The sequence below is a fragment of the Photinus pyralis genome, unplaced genomic scaffold (assembly GCF_008802855.1).
Source record: "Photinus pyralis isolate 1611_PpyrPB1 unplaced genomic scaffold, Ppyr1.3 Ppyr1.4_LG7, whole genome shotgun sequence".
NCBI lineage: Eukaryota > Metazoa > Arthropoda > Insecta > Coleoptera > Lampyridae > Photinus > Photinus pyralis.
Window position 1 is genome coordinate 10,604,926 of NW_022170738.1, and position 15,669 is coordinate 10,620,594.

The 15,669-nt window shown below is 38.6% G+C and overlaps 3 protein-coding genes across 5 annotated transcripts; 2 read left to right on the top strand and 1 right to left on the bottom strand.

Moving 5' to 3' along the window:
- The first annotated feature begins 5,734 nt into the window (after positions 1-5,734).
- On the top strand, positions 5,735-11,745 carry LOC116175886 (importin-13). 2 transcript variants are annotated; one of them, XM_031494242.1, is made up of 13 exons: positions 5,735-5,969; positions 6,019-6,186; positions 6,234-6,386; positions 6,433-6,689; positions 6,875-7,070; positions 7,116-7,328; positions 7,379-8,011; positions 8,057-8,221; positions 8,272-8,607; positions 10,485-10,716; positions 10,762-11,089; positions 11,136-11,225; positions 11,550-11,745. In XM_031494242.1, the coding sequence occupies exons 1-12, from the start codon at positions 5,817-5,819 to the stop codon at positions 11,221-11,223; spliced, it is 2,922 nt and encodes a 973-aa protein (XP_031350102.1). In that variant the 5' UTR covers positions 5,735-5,816; the 3' UTR covers positions 11,224-11,225; positions 11,550-11,745. The 2 variants fall into 2 exon arrangements, with proteins under 2 accessions (XP_031350102.1, XP_031350103.1); XM_031494243.1 differs by lacking the exon at positions 5,735-5,969 and having other exon boundaries at positions 6,045-6,186; positions 6,302-6,386.
- Positions 11,166-12,374, bottom strand: LOC116175888 (pre-mRNA-splicing factor ISY1 homolog). Its single transcript, XM_031494244.1, has 5 exons — positions 12,255-12,374; positions 12,181-12,203; positions 11,766-12,133; positions 11,538-11,687; positions 11,166-11,488 (listed from the first exon to the last, which is right to left on the bottom strand). The coding sequence occupies exons 1-5, from the start codon at positions 12,255-12,257 to the stop codon at positions 11,238-11,240; spliced, it is 795 nt and encodes a 264-aa protein (XP_031350104.1). The 5' UTR covers positions 12,258-12,374; the 3' UTR covers positions 11,166-11,237.
- Positions 12,375-12,428: 54 nt separating this feature from the next.
- LOC116176988 (zinc finger protein OZF-like) lies at positions 12,429-15,548 on the top strand. 2 transcript variants are annotated; one of them, XM_031495841.1, is made up of 2 exons: positions 12,429-13,181; positions 13,228-15,548. In XM_031495841.1, the coding sequence occupies exons 1-2, from the start codon at positions 13,132-13,134 to the stop codon at positions 14,597-14,599; spliced, it is 1,422 nt and encodes a 473-aa protein (XP_031351701.1). In that variant the 5' UTR covers positions 12,429-13,131; the 3' UTR covers positions 14,600-15,548. The 2 variants fall into 2 exon arrangements, with proteins under 2 accessions (XP_031351701.1, XP_031351700.1); XM_031495840.1 differs by having other exon boundaries at positions 12,430-13,181; positions 13,235-15,546.
- Positions 15,549-15,669: the final 121 nt, after the last annotated feature.

A 15,669-nucleotide genomic window follows, 5' to 3' on the forward strand; every position in this document is an offset into this window, starting at 1 on the left:
AATTGCTCCGCACCATACTTCACTCCCGTACAGTAAGGTTGACGTTACGGCACTCACTAACACTCTCCTCTTGCTTGCTCTCGCGCCCCCACTATTCGGCATTATCCTCTCAAGGGCCGTGTAAGTTTTGAGGGCCTTCGCTACCGCGTATTTCACGTGCTCTAAGAAAGTTCCGTTTTTATCAATTATTACTCCCAGAATTTTGATCGACTTTTCCGCTTCTATTGTCTTCCCTAATATGTCAAAGGAAACGTCCTCTAGTCTTCTCCGTCCCGTTAGTCGGGCCACTTTCGTTTTTTCAGGCACAATCTGTAGGTTCCTCGTTTCCATCCAGAGGCTGATTTTTTCAGTCGTGGCCTGGAGTTTGTGAATTGCCGTTTCCATGGTCTTGTCCACCACGACTATGGTGATGTCGTCGGCGAAACCAATTATATTTACCCCATCGGGCACCTCGAGCCTCAGGACTCCGTCGTAGGCCACGTTCCAGAGTATTGGTCCCAGGACACTCCCCTGTGGAACTCCTGCTTCTGGACTGAATATGTATGTCCCCCCTTCTGGTTTCTGGATCTCAACGGTCCGGTTTATTAAGTAGCTTCTCGCGACCTTTCTCAAGTAGTCCGGGACTCCCATTTCTTTCAATGCCTTAGTGATGTAACGGTGCGAGACTGAGTTGAAGGCGTTTTTTACATCTACCGATGCCATCAGGCATATTTTCCGCGTTCTATGCGTGCCACTAACTGCGTCCTCCCTTATATGATCCAGTATCGCCAGGGTACTTAGGGTGGAAACCTAACCCTAACCTAACCTAACCTAACCTAACCTAACCTAACCTAACCTAACCTAACCTACCCCTAACCTAACCTAACCTAACCTAACCTAACCTAACCTAAAACCTAACCTAACCTAACCTAAACCTAACCTTTTTTTTTTTTTTTTTTAATGAGGTTTGGGAAACCTTTTATAGGCTGTTCCCTATAAAAGGTTTCAGGGGGGGGGTGTGTGGGACTCCCTTCCATCTAGGTAAGGTTTACCCACTAAAACCCTATCCTCTATCGACTCATCGTCACTCGCCATAGTTGTCGGCATAGGGCACCGCGCTAGCATTCCTCGCTATGCCGAACGGCCGGGGTAGGTGTTCGTCCCCATAGATGTAGCCTTAGTTATTATGTATTGCCCGTCTATTGACCCCTAGTCCATGCCTCCCTCTCCCTGGTTTGGACTACGGTGATCACGAACCGCGCGATTGTGGTCCACTTGCTCTCGCTCTCTATCATCAACTGGATGATGTTTTCCGGCTGTAGACTTGCTGCCACTTCTGTCTCGGTCTCTATTCTGCCTCTTGTCCATCTCTGACATTCAAATACGGCATGTCCCTCCGTGTCTCTATCTCCGCAGTCTACACACTCGTCACTATCGCGTTTCCCTATCCGCAGTAAGTACACGGCATTTTCCCCGTGTCCCGTCAGGAATTGGGTCAGGTGATAGCCCACCTAACCTAACCTAACCTAACCTAACCTAAATCTTCTTCCGGGGGCCGGGAGTCTGAACTAGGTACATGCCCAGATCGTTTCGTTAGTTCAATTTCAATCCCAATTCCATAATTTAAATCTTTAAAGGGGAATAATAATAAATAACATTATAGAAAAAATAAACGATAATTTGTGGTTATAAAAATGTCCATAAATAATACGGGAATCGACTTTACCGATATATGTCGATTCAAGCACCGCGAATTTTTAAAAACCTTCTCACGATTATGTTCTCCTAGTACCAGGGATCGCGTTTACAATGTTCTATACAGGGTGTTACACGACCGTTCGAAAAAAAAAAATCGGGTTGTAGAGGGCATCAAAACAAGCACTTTTTCCAAATAAACCGAGGGTCCAACGTGTTTCGTTTGGGAGCCACCCCCCAAAGAGTGTTGAAATCTGCATTTCTTCTTTAATTTTTTTCTGAGCAACCATAAGAGTTACAAAGTCGGGTGGCATGTCTTTGAATAGGTTTTTGGGTATGCTCTTTCCGATTTTGCAATTTTTTTTTCAAAATTCCTACCCCTAAAGGGCGCACCCCTAAACTAGCGTGCAAAAAAAATTCTGATTTCGACGAAATTTGGTATCTGGGGGTTTTTTAACATGAAAATCACGAATCTGAAATTAGTTTTTGAAAATTCGAAAAAAAAAAGTTCCACTGCAATTCTTGGCGGGACAACGAAAATAGAGATAATTCCACGAAATTTGTTGTGTACATACTAAACGAGTTAAGGAACAAAACTGCCGAACAGTTTTTTAAAATAACTTTTCAAACAAAAGTTATACTCATTTGAATGTTGGTCCTTCGGGTCGCGAAGTGTCCCAAGCCTACTAGTAAGCCATAATTTCGCATGTGTTGGTTGACAATGTTGCAAAAACAAAAGATTAACGGTTTGAGTCGATATTTTGTTATTTGGAATTAATTCGGTCATTAAATGATTAAAAAATTCGATGTATCGATTAAAACACCTACCAAGGAATCTTAAAGCGCTGATCGATTATTTATTATCTAAATAAGGTAGGGGAAAAAGTCAAATCACTTTCCGTATGATACTTTTTCACTATGATCAAAAATTTTCATAATCTTAGGTTGAAAAATAACTTCCAAAAGAACACGCTCCTGGCTTACTAGTAGGCTTGGGACACTTCGCGACCCGAAGGACCAGATTCAAATGAGTATAACTTTTGTTTGAAAAGTTATTTTAAAAAACTGTTCGACAGTTTTGTTCCTTAACTCGTTTAGTATGTACACAACAAATTTCGTGGAATTATGTTGTCCCGCCAAGAATTGCAGTGGAACTTTTTTTTCGAATTTTCAAAAACTAATTTCAGATTCGTGATTTTCATGTTAAAAAAACCCCAGATACCAAATTTCGTCGAAATCAGAATTTTTTTTTTGCACCCTAGTTTAGGGGTGCGCCCTTTAGGGGTAGGAATTTTGAAAAAAAATTGCAAAATCGGAAAGAGCATACCCAAAAACCTATTCAAAGACATGCCACCCGACTTTGTAACTCTTATGGTTGCTGAGAAAAAAATTAAAGAAGAAATGCAGATTTCTACACTCTTTGGGGGGTGGCTCCCAAACGAAACACGTTGGACCCTCGGTTTATTTGGAAAAAGTGCTTGTTTTGATGCCCTCTACAACCCGATTTTTTTTTTTCGAACGGTCGTGTAACACCCTGTATATAAAAAAAAACATGGCCGATCTTCGAGTATGTAAGGTTGCCTACACGTCAGGTTACATACTTATGATTGGTTTTTTGCCCATAACTTTTTTTTTTTTATTATCCCTCTCTTGTTTTGGGCCCTCAACAGGCATGCGCCCAATTACAGAGTGACCCGCATAATGCTATTTAGACTATTGAGACGTCTAATCGAAAAAGTACGAATCGTTTTGGATTCTACGCACCCAAATTAATAAGAAAAAGTTTTTTCCCCGAGAAATTTTGGTGCAGTCGATTTTTGGTAAAAAAGGAAGGTTGTATACACTTCCTTTTTTTTTGGCCCGAAGAGAAAATTGTCTCGGATCGACCGGAAAAAAACATTTTCTTATAGAATGTGGCCTGTAGAATCCGTAATTTCAAACAGTTCCAAGATCGGGCAACTAGATCAAAAGCTACAGCCCTTTCAATTTTTCGTCGAAATTCTGACAGCGCCAATCGATGGCTCAAACCATTTCTATTTGAAATTTTAATTATACCTTAGCTAGAGCTACATATATTTTCATTAATGTATAAAGTATATTTATACTTAGTGTTTGTTTACAATGAACGTTCACGTAAATATTTCATAAACCGTAACTCGTACATATTCGTATCGTTTCCACAAAATTTACTTCGCTGTTTACAATAAACCAAAGATCGTACTTCATACTTCATAGTAGTACGATCTTTGACCGTACGTAACTTTGAAACATTTTCATCTTTTGTGACTACGCGCAAGGCTTACACATCGTTTACGTAAAAATTACGCTCATTATAAACACCCTCGTACGTTTCTATACAGTTCAACTTTGCGAAATTTTTAAGTTTTACGTATTTTTTACCTATACTTTCATTGTAAACAAGCACTTATTACATAACAATAAAACTTAAATTAAACAATAATAAATTTACAAAAGGTAAAACACTTCCTCCATGGGCACCGAAGGAGGTGCCCATAATGGAGGCGGCGTTCCCCCCGCCGAACAGCAATACTTATTCGCTTTTTGAAGTATTGCACGGATCTCAGGTCACCAGTTTTAGCAGCAATCATTTTCCCGAGGGAATCGATGGTATCTCAACGCGTTGCGGCCCAAACAAGGATCTGTCCATTTTTCAACGGGATGAGGGACATTCCATCAGGTCGCTTTCAGTCGGTTCTTGATAAACCTGTTGGCTCGAGAATGGAAGGGATATCCGCAGATGCTCTCTTCTTATCGGATCGTTTAATGCTGCGTGGCGACCGAAACTACCTGCACTCATCTGGCAGCTTAAACCATGTACTCCGGTACAAACTTGCGGCCTCAATCCTTTCACTTATAGGTATGCGGAATGGCATCGGCGTCGGACGGCTGAAATCCCGACGGAACGTTTCAATTGCAAGGCACTTCGACCTTCTTGAGGTCCCTCTCGTAGTAATTGAGTTCTAACGTTTCTCGTGCATCCGAGAAAGAGGGGCTGATGAGCAAAACAAGCGGGGGGCGATCGTCTTCAATTTTCGGATGGAACGGCAGAGTCCGCCGCCGGCACCTTTACTGCCGGACCGGTCGGTTCTCCGCCACTTTAGGCCTGAAAGAGCGAAAGGGTAATTCTAGAATAGGCGTTCATTACCTTTTATTTATTTATTTCTAACAACAAATTCACGCAAGTTTCTGAGGTTAGGCTACCGATCGAACATCGAACGATTGCAAAAGACCATCTACGGGAATCGCGAGTAGATCCATCTAACGGGCGCTCGCTGAACTTTCCGTAGATTGCCGATAATGCAGCTGCCTGTAATTCGAGGCGCGAAATTGAGTGCGAGGTTCACCAGACCGACCGTCAGATGACGGAAGGCACACAAACGCGCGAGACGCGAAGGGCCCCCTTTTGATCTAGATTCCTTTATATTTCGGGGCAACTAGCAATCACGCACGTAAGCCCTTCAGAGAGAAAGTAGGACCGTCCGATCATCCGGAACACCCGCTCGTAGAGAGGCTCGACGGTCCGCCGCATTTCGAAAGCGGCGCGACACTTCTACAACTAAAGGACCTTTACGCGGCCGGTATAAACAGCTTTGTGAGAACTTGCGATGCGACAGCAATGGCTCACCCAACTTGCCCGACAGTTTATATCGCGACACTTATTGCTCACAGTGTAAATACATGTGGAAGTTTCTCCCGCGAGATTCTCGCACAACTTGCTAGTCTATCTGCGCCTTTAGAAGTTAACGCGAGATAGGAAAAATGGAACACAATAGTCTATAGCTTGGTTTATAGTGACTTATGTGGTAGAATATGTAAATTTATTTTCTCTACACCATGATGGTAGAAGAGTTTTGATTATAATAAATAATAACGTTATCAATTGTTGTTGTATATTCCATATTAGGCTGTAAAGTGTAGAGATCATGCCGGTTGCTTTCAAACATATTATACCATATGACCAAACGCTTGCTTTATTATTTCGAGCGGGTTAAAGCAATTTCAAATTTTAGCGCGCTTGCGTTTGCGCAGTATCGAGGGAGTCAATATGAAACACATCTGTAAGTGATAAAGTATTGTTAGAGCAAAAAATACTCTTTGGCTAGAGTAAAATATGAGAAGAAATGGATTATTCCGTTGAAAATTTAGAAAGGGCCGTTACTTTGTTTTACAAAACTGAGGCTGGTCAGCAAGCAGAAGCTCATCGATGGCTTACCGAGGCACAGAATTCTCCCCAAGCTTGGAGTTTTGTGTGGGAATTATTAGATCTACGAAGGGTAAAAATATAAAATCGTGAAGCAATATAGAAAGTGGTTATATTTTAAGAGCTCCGAAGTCCAATTTTTTGCGGCTACAACACTTCATACTAAATTGATGAAGTGTTGGTCGGAAGTACCTGTCGACCACTATGAACTACTGAAAAATCGAATTTTGGAATCGATAGTTAATTATGCGATGGGTCCCAAGTTAATATTGAATCGCCTATGTATCACAGTAAGTAACCAAGCATACGAAATCATTTTAACAAAGTCTTTATGAAGTTATCTGCATATATTATTCACACCGTACCTCTCCATTGGCCAAATGCTTTTGAAGAATTGGTTTCCAGCTTCCAACCACGTCATTTACCTAATGTCGAGCCGGAACGTGTCATTTGGATGTTGCTAGAGATATTGTCAGTTATACCGGAGGAAGTGAGGACGTTTATTATTAAACGAAGTCTATATTCGGAAATTTCAGTTTCAAAGTACGACATTGGCTGTCAGTCAGAAAAACCGAGTAAGGAGTGTTTTATACGATGTTAGTAAGGATATTCTTAAGGTTATTGAAATGTGTTTATTGCCCGTTACGGGCGGTGGCTACAGTATTGCTAATTTAACGACGTACCTAAACTCTACACGTTGTGCGTCCACGTGGATTCAGTTAGGAGGCATTACTATTGAACAGGGCTCTCATATTATGAATTTATTGGTGGATTTAACTTGTTACGTGTATTGGTATGTAATGTACATAGAGATCAAAAGTGAGTGACCGTCTAGTCGGCTTTGGAATTTTTGTTTACATGGGAGATCGTTCTTAACTAGAAATTCCAAAGGCGACTCGACAGTCACTCATTTTTGATCGCCCCAAAATATTTCCCATTATATCGGGAAAGTAACTGTAGTTAATAATAAATAATTAGGAACAGGCAAGAAGCGGAATGTCTCTCATCCGAAGAATTGGAACTTACAGAAACAGCTATTGAGGCTCTATCGTCCATAATGCTTCAACCGCAAACATTGAAATTTAATACGTATGTTTTGAAGCATACACGGAATATCTTGGAGAAATTTGGAAAAATTTTGCAAACCGAATCTCTCACTGGTGATTCAAACAAGGTGATGGATATTACTTATCGATGGTTTTTAACTTACTTTTTCTAGGATATCATAGCAAATATATATGGATTAATAATCACCATTGCGGATACTCACGCTAAACTACTAATTTCTTATCTCAAATCTGCTAATCCTGAAGAGCAACAACTTACGACTGATATATTGGCGTGTATTTTAGGTTGCTCAAATTTAAGAGGCATTTATCCAGTAGACGAATCGAGTAGTAGTTTACCATTCGGATTTTGGTATACACTGCAGGTATCGAAAAGAACTAGTTTCTGTTTTAAATTTAATAATATCGACTATAGGATGACATTCTATCTCTCGATTCGGCAGAATGTGCTGAATTATTACGGATCGTTAAACCGTATTATCGACAGTTGGTGTGTATACTACTTCGTAAGTCAATGTATCCCAACATATGGGAGGATCCGCCAAACGTTTGTTGGTCTCTCGATGATAAGGAAATGTTTAGATGCTATAGGCAAGATGTTGCCGACACATTTATGTATTGTTACAATGTTTTAAATTTAGAAATGTTGGATATTTTACAGTCAAAATTGCTGGAAGCATTGGTAGAGTGTCACAAGTTTTCAATGAATTGGAATGCTGTCGAAAGTTGCTTACATGCCTTTGCGGCTGTCTCTGAATGCATCGAATGGGAAACTTTATACCTTCCTAAGCTAATGAGTACTATTAAAGACATTCCTTACGACGATTTACATATTAAAGTGTTGGCAACTGCTTTGGACACGGTAGGCGCATACTCAGAGTGGATTGCGGACCACCCGCAAGTTCTTGATAACGTTATACCGTTGATAACATCGGGATTGGGTAATACAGAGGTTGCTCCCAATGCTACGTTGGCATTAAAGGACATTTCGCGTAACTGCCAAAACGAACTCGTCAGTTACGCAGATCATCTCCTAGCTGTGTGCCAGGTTGGATTGTTTGCAACTTGCTTCAAATTTATTTGGTATTTGCAGTGTGTATTACAAACGGGACAGTTGCGTTTGGCCGAACGTACACGATTAATGCACAGCGTAGGTATAATTTTAAGTATAATGCCTATTAATAAAATTATGGAATGCCTGAATGCCATTGTCGGTTCGTTCATTCAGGAAATAGAAGCTCTATTAAATTCCCAAACTGTAAGTCTAAAATGCTATTCTTCTCCATTATATCTAGTATTTTGTTTCAGAGTACGGGTGTCGGTATATCACTTACAACTCGATTGAAAATGTTATCGGCTTTATTTGCAACACTGCATGTGAAACAAAAAAATGTGTCAACAGATGCATCAACAATAAAACAACCCATCCTTCTAGTTGTACAAAACACTTTGCCACTTTATTTGCGAATTTCCAGAACATACTACGCTAATACCGAATTAATGGAGGTGTTATGTGAATTGTTAAAGCATGTTATTACGACGTTAATGAACGATTCTAAAACTTTACTGCCAAGTATATTGGAACTGCTAGTTAGCACATATTCGCTAGCACCACAAGCTAGTATTTTACTTTTATCTAAAACGGTAAGTGTTGTGGTATGCACAGGGTTGTCGCCTTTTCAAATTGACACCTCTGAACTCATGTCCCGCATACGAGGCAGCATATGCACGCTTTGAGGTGTGGGTTACACGGCGACAATTGAGTAACATTAGTGAGAAAGTACCTTATTAACTAGCATATTTTCGGTAATTGTTTTCGTATAATCGATTGCGTTGAATTGTAAGGTAAAGAAAAAATTAAATTTTAGTAGTTCAGGCAATTATTGAGAGTCGTGTAGGTAGTGTGGGACTAATGTACCAGTGTGCCAATTTAGATTGGTGCAAATGTGACACTTGTGGCTAAATGACGGCTGTTTTAAAACTGAAAACGCCAACTAAATTTGAGTATTTGATAACGAAATTACAAAAATTTAAAAAAATAAAATCTGTTCATACGATTACTTATAATTTTCCCTTTTTCAAAACTGTAGAAATCCACAAAATAAAAAATTACATTTTTATAAATCAGTGATGCTTTGGAATCGTTTAACAAATTACAAGCGCATCGCATCTAAGTTATCGTTGTTTGACGTCAAACGATTTTCATATTTAATTCTCTTTCAACTAACCGACGCAAGAGAAAAAGCATCTGCATCAGATACTATTTGTTTATCATTTTCCGGAACCCGAGTACATAATCGAAAAAAAAGAAATTGATTTGAGGAAGAATTGTTCTTAAACTTATATTCGAATTTTCCGCTACTGCAGCCAAGACGTTGAATGTATTGTCATGTTGAAATTTTCATCGTTTCTTATGCAAAATAAAGACAATTCTCCTGAAACGTTCGTCAAAAGTGATCAAAGTACACTAGGTGTTCATGCATTTATTGCGGCCAGTATACTCTTCAAATCAGGAGTCCCTTGGCCCAGTGTCATTAATTTGTCAATCAATTTCACACAAGTTTTAATATCGATTTCGCATACTTGATAGTTGTTGCAGCGTTTTAGCTATGTCTGCATATGTCTGAAATTGATTCACAAATCAATGACATTATTTTTTCAAACTGTGAAGGCCCCTGGCAAAGTGTTAGCCCCGTCACTCCTCAGCCAGGTCTGCATTTCTGTGTTTGGGTATTATTGGAGAGGTGTTGGACAAGTTCTCAGTGTGCCTCAAATACCTACCCAAAAATGCCTACCAGCTCTGGGACTAATAGGCAATGGGCAACTGGCAATATTATCAGTTGAAACTATTCTGCAAGTCTCACAAGCAACGATTTCAATCGGACAGAAAGTGTTTACTAGTTACAACAACATTTATTTCTGGCGATACGCACTGCACGTTGCAAAGCCATATATATTGCGTAGTCAGTCAATTTTTGCTTCGGTGACAGATAATGTCAAAATGATGTTGCGTATTGCTTGTTGCCTCAGTGTGAGAGCCGCCTTAAAGGATCACGACGCAACCGCGAGATGCCTGCCAGAACGGTATATTCTTAATTGACTGATAATAAAGCATCATTTAAAAATTTTTTAGCTTTGTAGGAAATGGGTTAATCGAATGGTTCGCTAGCTCTTTGACTGTTATGTACCACAGGTCATCGAGCGCATCTGACAGCTAGAATGTACTAAAGTATGTAAAGGGATAAACTTATGCATTTTCCATGTAAGCAGTGGGTCTGCAATGTTTCACCTTTTTAACAACAAAAACAAAATACAAAACGCATCTTTAATTATGAATGGCGACTGAATAAAGTAATGTTCATTGTCGGGCAAATTGGACAGTAAAATGAAAGATGCAGCTTTTCTCATACCAACATTTGAGTACTGTGATGGCAGCGGTGTCTAAATGAATTGGCCATGATCCTGTATATTGATTGCAGCTTTGAGTTTCATTTTAAATATTAGGGTCGTTACATTTGTAGATTCTAGTTATGTTTGGAATAGACGAAGACGTTATTTGTTTATTGCACCAACTCCTGTACGAACTGATCCGTCAAACTTTGGAAATGTGTGCTGAACTAAATTGCCACAATCAGTTGTCCGAAAAAGGAGATGTTGTGGAAAGCTTTTTTTCTATGCTAACCCATGTATCTAAGAGAAATAGTAGACTTATTTTCAACAGTAATTTGGATTGTGTGGCCATGTTCCAATGTGGTATGGTATGGGCTTATGTTATTTTTTGTAATAATATTTTTTTAGCTGTTCTATGTTTGGGTTTACCCGAAGTTCAAACCTTAAAAGCGTGTACGGCTTTTTTAGTCAATTTTATATCGCTGAGTCGTGAAAACGATCAGGCTCATGTTATTCAAAAGTGTGGAGATGGTTTGGTTAATAGAATATTAATAAATTTAGGTGGAACTGTGCCTCGATCTGCGGCGGACATATTGTCGGATATTTTATTGATTTTAAACAAAAAGTACTGTGATAATTTATGCCGTTGGTTAAATATACAATTAGCGCAGGACGGATTTCCAACACCTTTGATAACCAGCAATCAAAAAGAAAACTTTATAAAACTCGTATTAAGGTATAAAAAATATGTTTATCATAATCAATAAAGTATAAACTTTCAGAGAAAAGGCAAACAAAAGAAAACTCTCGGAGTCTGTTACAGAATTTACTCTCCTATGTAGAGGAATCATAAAAGCGGATATATCTTAAATGTAAGTAGGTAGTTATTTATCTTCTTCTGATAATGCCCCATATTTTTCTAAAAGTTCTTGTTTCCTTCGTCTTAATAATGCTTGTTCGACATCATGTTGTGTGGGTACGGGAATCTGAACAGCAAATTTTTCCCAAGAACTATCTGTAATGTACTCTTCGTCGGACGAATCATTTACATTGTAAATATTTTCTTCATCATCCTCGGTGTTATTATTTTCATTAGCTTTGTCCACTTTCCATTCTGTTATTGCTTTCTGTTTGGCTATAGTAAGTAAAGATATTAAGAAAATGTATGTGCAGAATAAACGTACCATTTTTTTCAGCAACCTGTTCAAGCGGAATTAGAATGCCATCATCATCATCACGATATCCGTAGTAATCCGCATCAATATCCTTCATCAACTCTGCACGTGTTTTTCTAGGTGGAAGTGGTGGCTCCTGTTCAAATAATTCTCGAACACCTACAAATTGTAAAAGCTAGTCGATTATTTTGTTATGTAAATACAATTTCATTTTAGATTGTTTTAGATCACTTTTACCTGGAAGTTCTTTGGCTGCTCCGAAATATTTATATCCCTTATTGCCTGGTACTTCTTTTCCTTCGTGATCAAGCATTTTAGGACCGACCCTTTGATAATCTGGCCCTCCCAAGTCCTTAATTTGTACCTCCCAATGTCTTTTTTCTCTAAGCAACTTATTAATTTCGTCGTTAAGATCTCTTATTCTAAATTCCCCCAATCCCGCATTTTGAATTTGTGCAACTTTCTTCGCTATCTCGCGAATTATTTGCATACGCCACTTTTCGCACGCATACAGGTTTTTACATTCGGTCGCCAAGTAAGGGCGTCTTTTTTTATGTTTATCAGATTCGCCTAATTGTGCGGCCCTCCATCGGGCTAATGTTGTCCTAAGAAAAAAAAGTTCTGATATTCTCTTAACACTCGTGTAACTTACATTGCTTTTTCTGCATTTCGAGCCTAAAACAAGATACAAAAAGTGTGGGCTACATTTAAAGACTTACTACTTACCATTACGCAAAACGTCCACTAATATTTACGTATGCAAACTACAAAAACGCTAAAAGCAAAAGCATTTAGCTTTTGAGGTTAAAACGTAACCATAGAATACTATACATACATGGTGTTACTTGGGGGGGGGGGGGGGGGTGCACAGTCGCAGAAGCACAGCTTACTTACTATCCAGCTGCACAACTCTCTTGGCGGGAGCGGTTTGCGCCGATCTACGCGCGCAGCGCTTATGCCCCGCCTCTTGGGGTAAAAGACTACATTGCCTGTTTGGCGTGCAATCAAGCCCAGTGTTGCCACGTTGGCCATTGTCCCGAATTCAATTCAATTAGGCAATAAAATGTATTAAACACCTAACCCTACTTTCATTGCAATATTACGTAATATTGTACAGCAAATTCTAAACGTTCACATTACAATACAGCTCAAAAATCACCTACTACGGTACTGTGAAGCGACCGCGCGATGAAAATTCGTTTAATACGGCCCCGACTTTTACCCCAAGCGCGAGAAAGAGGGCACCATTCCATCTCGCTTGGTTGTAGACCGCCAGATCAAAGGCGCCGCTCGAGAGTTGCGGAGCTGGATAGTAAGTAAGCTGTGGCAGAAGCATGATACAAATGCACGGTTGGTCAACAAATAAAACGTGATTTAAAAAAAAGATTTTTACAGTTTTTGATTGTTAAAATTTAAAAGAAACCGAGAATTTCTCTTTGTGGTTGAAGTAATATGTCTGTATTACAAGGAATGTTACAGTTACTAGAAGAAAAGAAATTTTTTTTAAATTACAAGGACTTTAACGTTACTATTTCAAAATTTCCAAATATGTGCAGAACTTGCTTGAAAGAAGGGGAAAATAAACCAATCGTCGGTACAAATTATGAGGAGAAATCTGTGTGTGATCTGCTTCAGTTATACACATCGACTAAGGTACCGTTAGTTGCTCATATGTTTATACGGTATCCTTACTTCTTAGGTTTAAGGTGCATCTCGACGACGGTTTGCCGCAAACAATATGTCGTAATTGCTTAACGGACCTGTTCAGAATGCACTCCTTTGTGCAGAAATGTCAACAATCTGATGTTATTTTGCGCTACTTACGAGATATAAGTTCAAAACACTTTGCTGAGGATGAAATGATTAAAAGTGAGAAAACGACCGACGTATTTAGTCCAGATCAAGATTATTCCATCTCTGAAAGTCGTGTACGTGTAGAAGAGGAGCGAGTGAAAGTGTCACAAAGAAAATGTAAAAAGGATCTCATATCTGAGAAAAAGGGTAGTACCCCCTATAATTGTAGCACTTGTAAGGAAGCTTTTCATACCTACAAATTATTAAAAGCACACTGCAAATTATCTCAACATTTTGATATTCGTAAACATCCCTGTACAGTTTGTGCTAAAGTGTTCACTAATAGTAAATTAAAACAACACATGAGGGCACATACAAAGGAAAGACCATACAAATGTAAAATATGTTTGCGGGGATTTAGTATGTCGGGGAATTTAAAACGTCATATGATGACCCATACTGGTGAAAGGCCACATGTGTGTGAAGTTTGTGGAAAAGGATTTATACAATCTACTACGCTTCACAATCATAAAAAGACTCACATAAAAGGGGAGATAATCGAAGGTGACAGTAATTATATTTGTTCACATTGCGGTCGAGGTTTTAAAAGATTAACACGTTACAATACTCACCTTCTTAAACATAATTCTAAAATTGTAAACAATCAAAAATCAATAATGGAACAAAGTGCTAATTTTGAGTGTACCTTTTGTAAGCGAACATATAAAACTAAACATCTATTAAAAGCCCATCAGTTAACGCATGGTGAAAAAAGTTTTTTGTGCAGTGACTGCGGCAAAGGTTTCGTTACAAAAGCTGCCTTACAGTCTCACCTTAAAGTACATACTGGTGAGAAGCCTTACACATGTAATATTTGTAGTAAATCGTTTGCTCATGTTGCAAGCTTCGAAGCACATTTACTGATTCATACAGGGCAAAAACCGTACAATTGTGATATTTGTAAAAAAGCATTTACACAGTTGTCTCACTTAAAATATCACATGCGCACACATAGCGGGGAACGGCCATACATTTGTCAATACTGTAGCAAGAGTTTTGCTTTAAAAGGAAATCTAACTGTACATGTTCGCACTCATACAGGAGAAACACCACATGTATGCCCAATTTGTGAGAGAGGATTTTATGATTCCAGTAGCATGAAAAAACATAAACGAAGGCATGTTGAGAATGGGTTAGTAAAAGTATCCTTTTCATCAGCAAGCACTGTAAATAGCGAAACTGATAATGTAACCAATGTCACTTACAATTCTATCTGATGTACATAATTTATTATATTTAATATATTACATTAGGCAACGTTAGTTAAGAGTGGGCAACTGCGTAGAGTGCAGTGGCATAGATTGTACATGACTACTGTATCTGGTGGAATTGAATAAACAAATGTTAAGAAACCTACATGAATAATCTGAATATCGATGTTCATTTTGCCTGGTATTATAAAATCTTGCTAAAGTGAACTGTTCCAGAGTTACGGAGGACGTGTAACAGTAGAAATTTTCATCTTTTTTTAGATTTCAGATTGGAATTAACAAAAGAATTGCACACTAATAAGTACCCTATCGACAGTATCTGCGACTTTTCTTTACTCTTCCGATAGGCGATAACCCCATAATTTCGTATTTTTGAAAAACAATTTTTTTACAGGGCGCAACCCAGACATTAAACAAAAAATAATGTGACTGATTAGATGCGTCTCACGCGATATTTAACAAAAAAACGTCTTATAGCCGGGATGAGTAGGTTGTAAGGAAGATGTTTTGACCGGGTTTTCAAATTCGTTCTACGCAGTTTAAAACGAAATTTAGGAAAACACTCAATATCGACAGTATAGAAAAATTGCATGCAAACGTTGGGCAACACATCATGCTACATACGCTCCTTGCGGGAGCTCTGGTCCATCCTCTTAGATTCCACTTCATAGGGGTACGTGTTAAAAAAAGTTTAAGAAAGGCTGAACTAACGAATATGGGATATTGGATTTTTGTATAGCGGCTATTTCAGTTCATAATTAGGGATGAAAATATTTTCCAGCGCATAGGTACCACTTTAATTAAATTTAAAAATTAAATATTACTAAATTTCAAGAAAAATAGCACAAGTTCTAAACAAGAAAATTGCAGAATGTCGTCATTCGTAAAAAAGGTGCTACTCAAAACAGTGTTTACTTTTTTTACCAGCCACATAAAAAATAAATTTGATGATGATTTTTCCGAAACGAAACGTTAGATTGAAAATTTCTCAACAGTGTCTTGTAGAGCTCCAAAAGTGGCAATGGGAAAGTGGTTTTTATTTTTTCTGTGTTCAAATATCATCAGAAAAAATAACA

Excerpts from the sequence above, each read along its gene's own strand:
- LOC116175886 (XM_031494242.1), top strand. The coding sequence starts at position 5,817 with ATGGATTATTCCGTTGAAAATTTAGAAAGGGCCGTTACTTTGTTTTAC. Across the intron at positions 8,012-8,056 it reads ATCTCCTAGCTGTGTGCCAG|TGTGTATTACAAACGGGACA; the intron begins GTTGGATTGTTT and ends TGGTATTTGCAG. Across the intron at positions 8,222-8,271 it reads CTCTATTAAATTCCCAAACT|AGTACGGGTGTCGGTATATC; the intron begins GTAAGTCTAAAA and ends ATTTTGTTTCAG.
- LOC116175888 (XM_031494244.1), bottom strand. Across the intron at positions 12,134-12,180 it reads CGAAATGCAGAAAAAGCAAT|GACAACATTAGCCCGATGGA; the intron begins GTAAGTTACACG and ends TTTTTTTCTTAG. Across the intron at positions 11,688-11,765 it reads AGCAGCCAAAGAACTTCCAG|GTGTTCGAGAATTATTTGAA; the intron begins GTAAAAGTGATC and ends TACAATTTGTAG.
- LOC116176988 (XM_031495840.1), top strand. The coding sequence starts at position 12,981 with ATGTCTGTATTACAAGGAATGTTACAGTTACTAGAAGAAAAGAAATTT. Across the intron at positions 13,182-13,234 it reads AGTTATACACATCGACTAAG|GTGCATCTCGACGACGGTTT; the intron begins GTACCGTTAGTT and ends CTTAGGTTTAAG.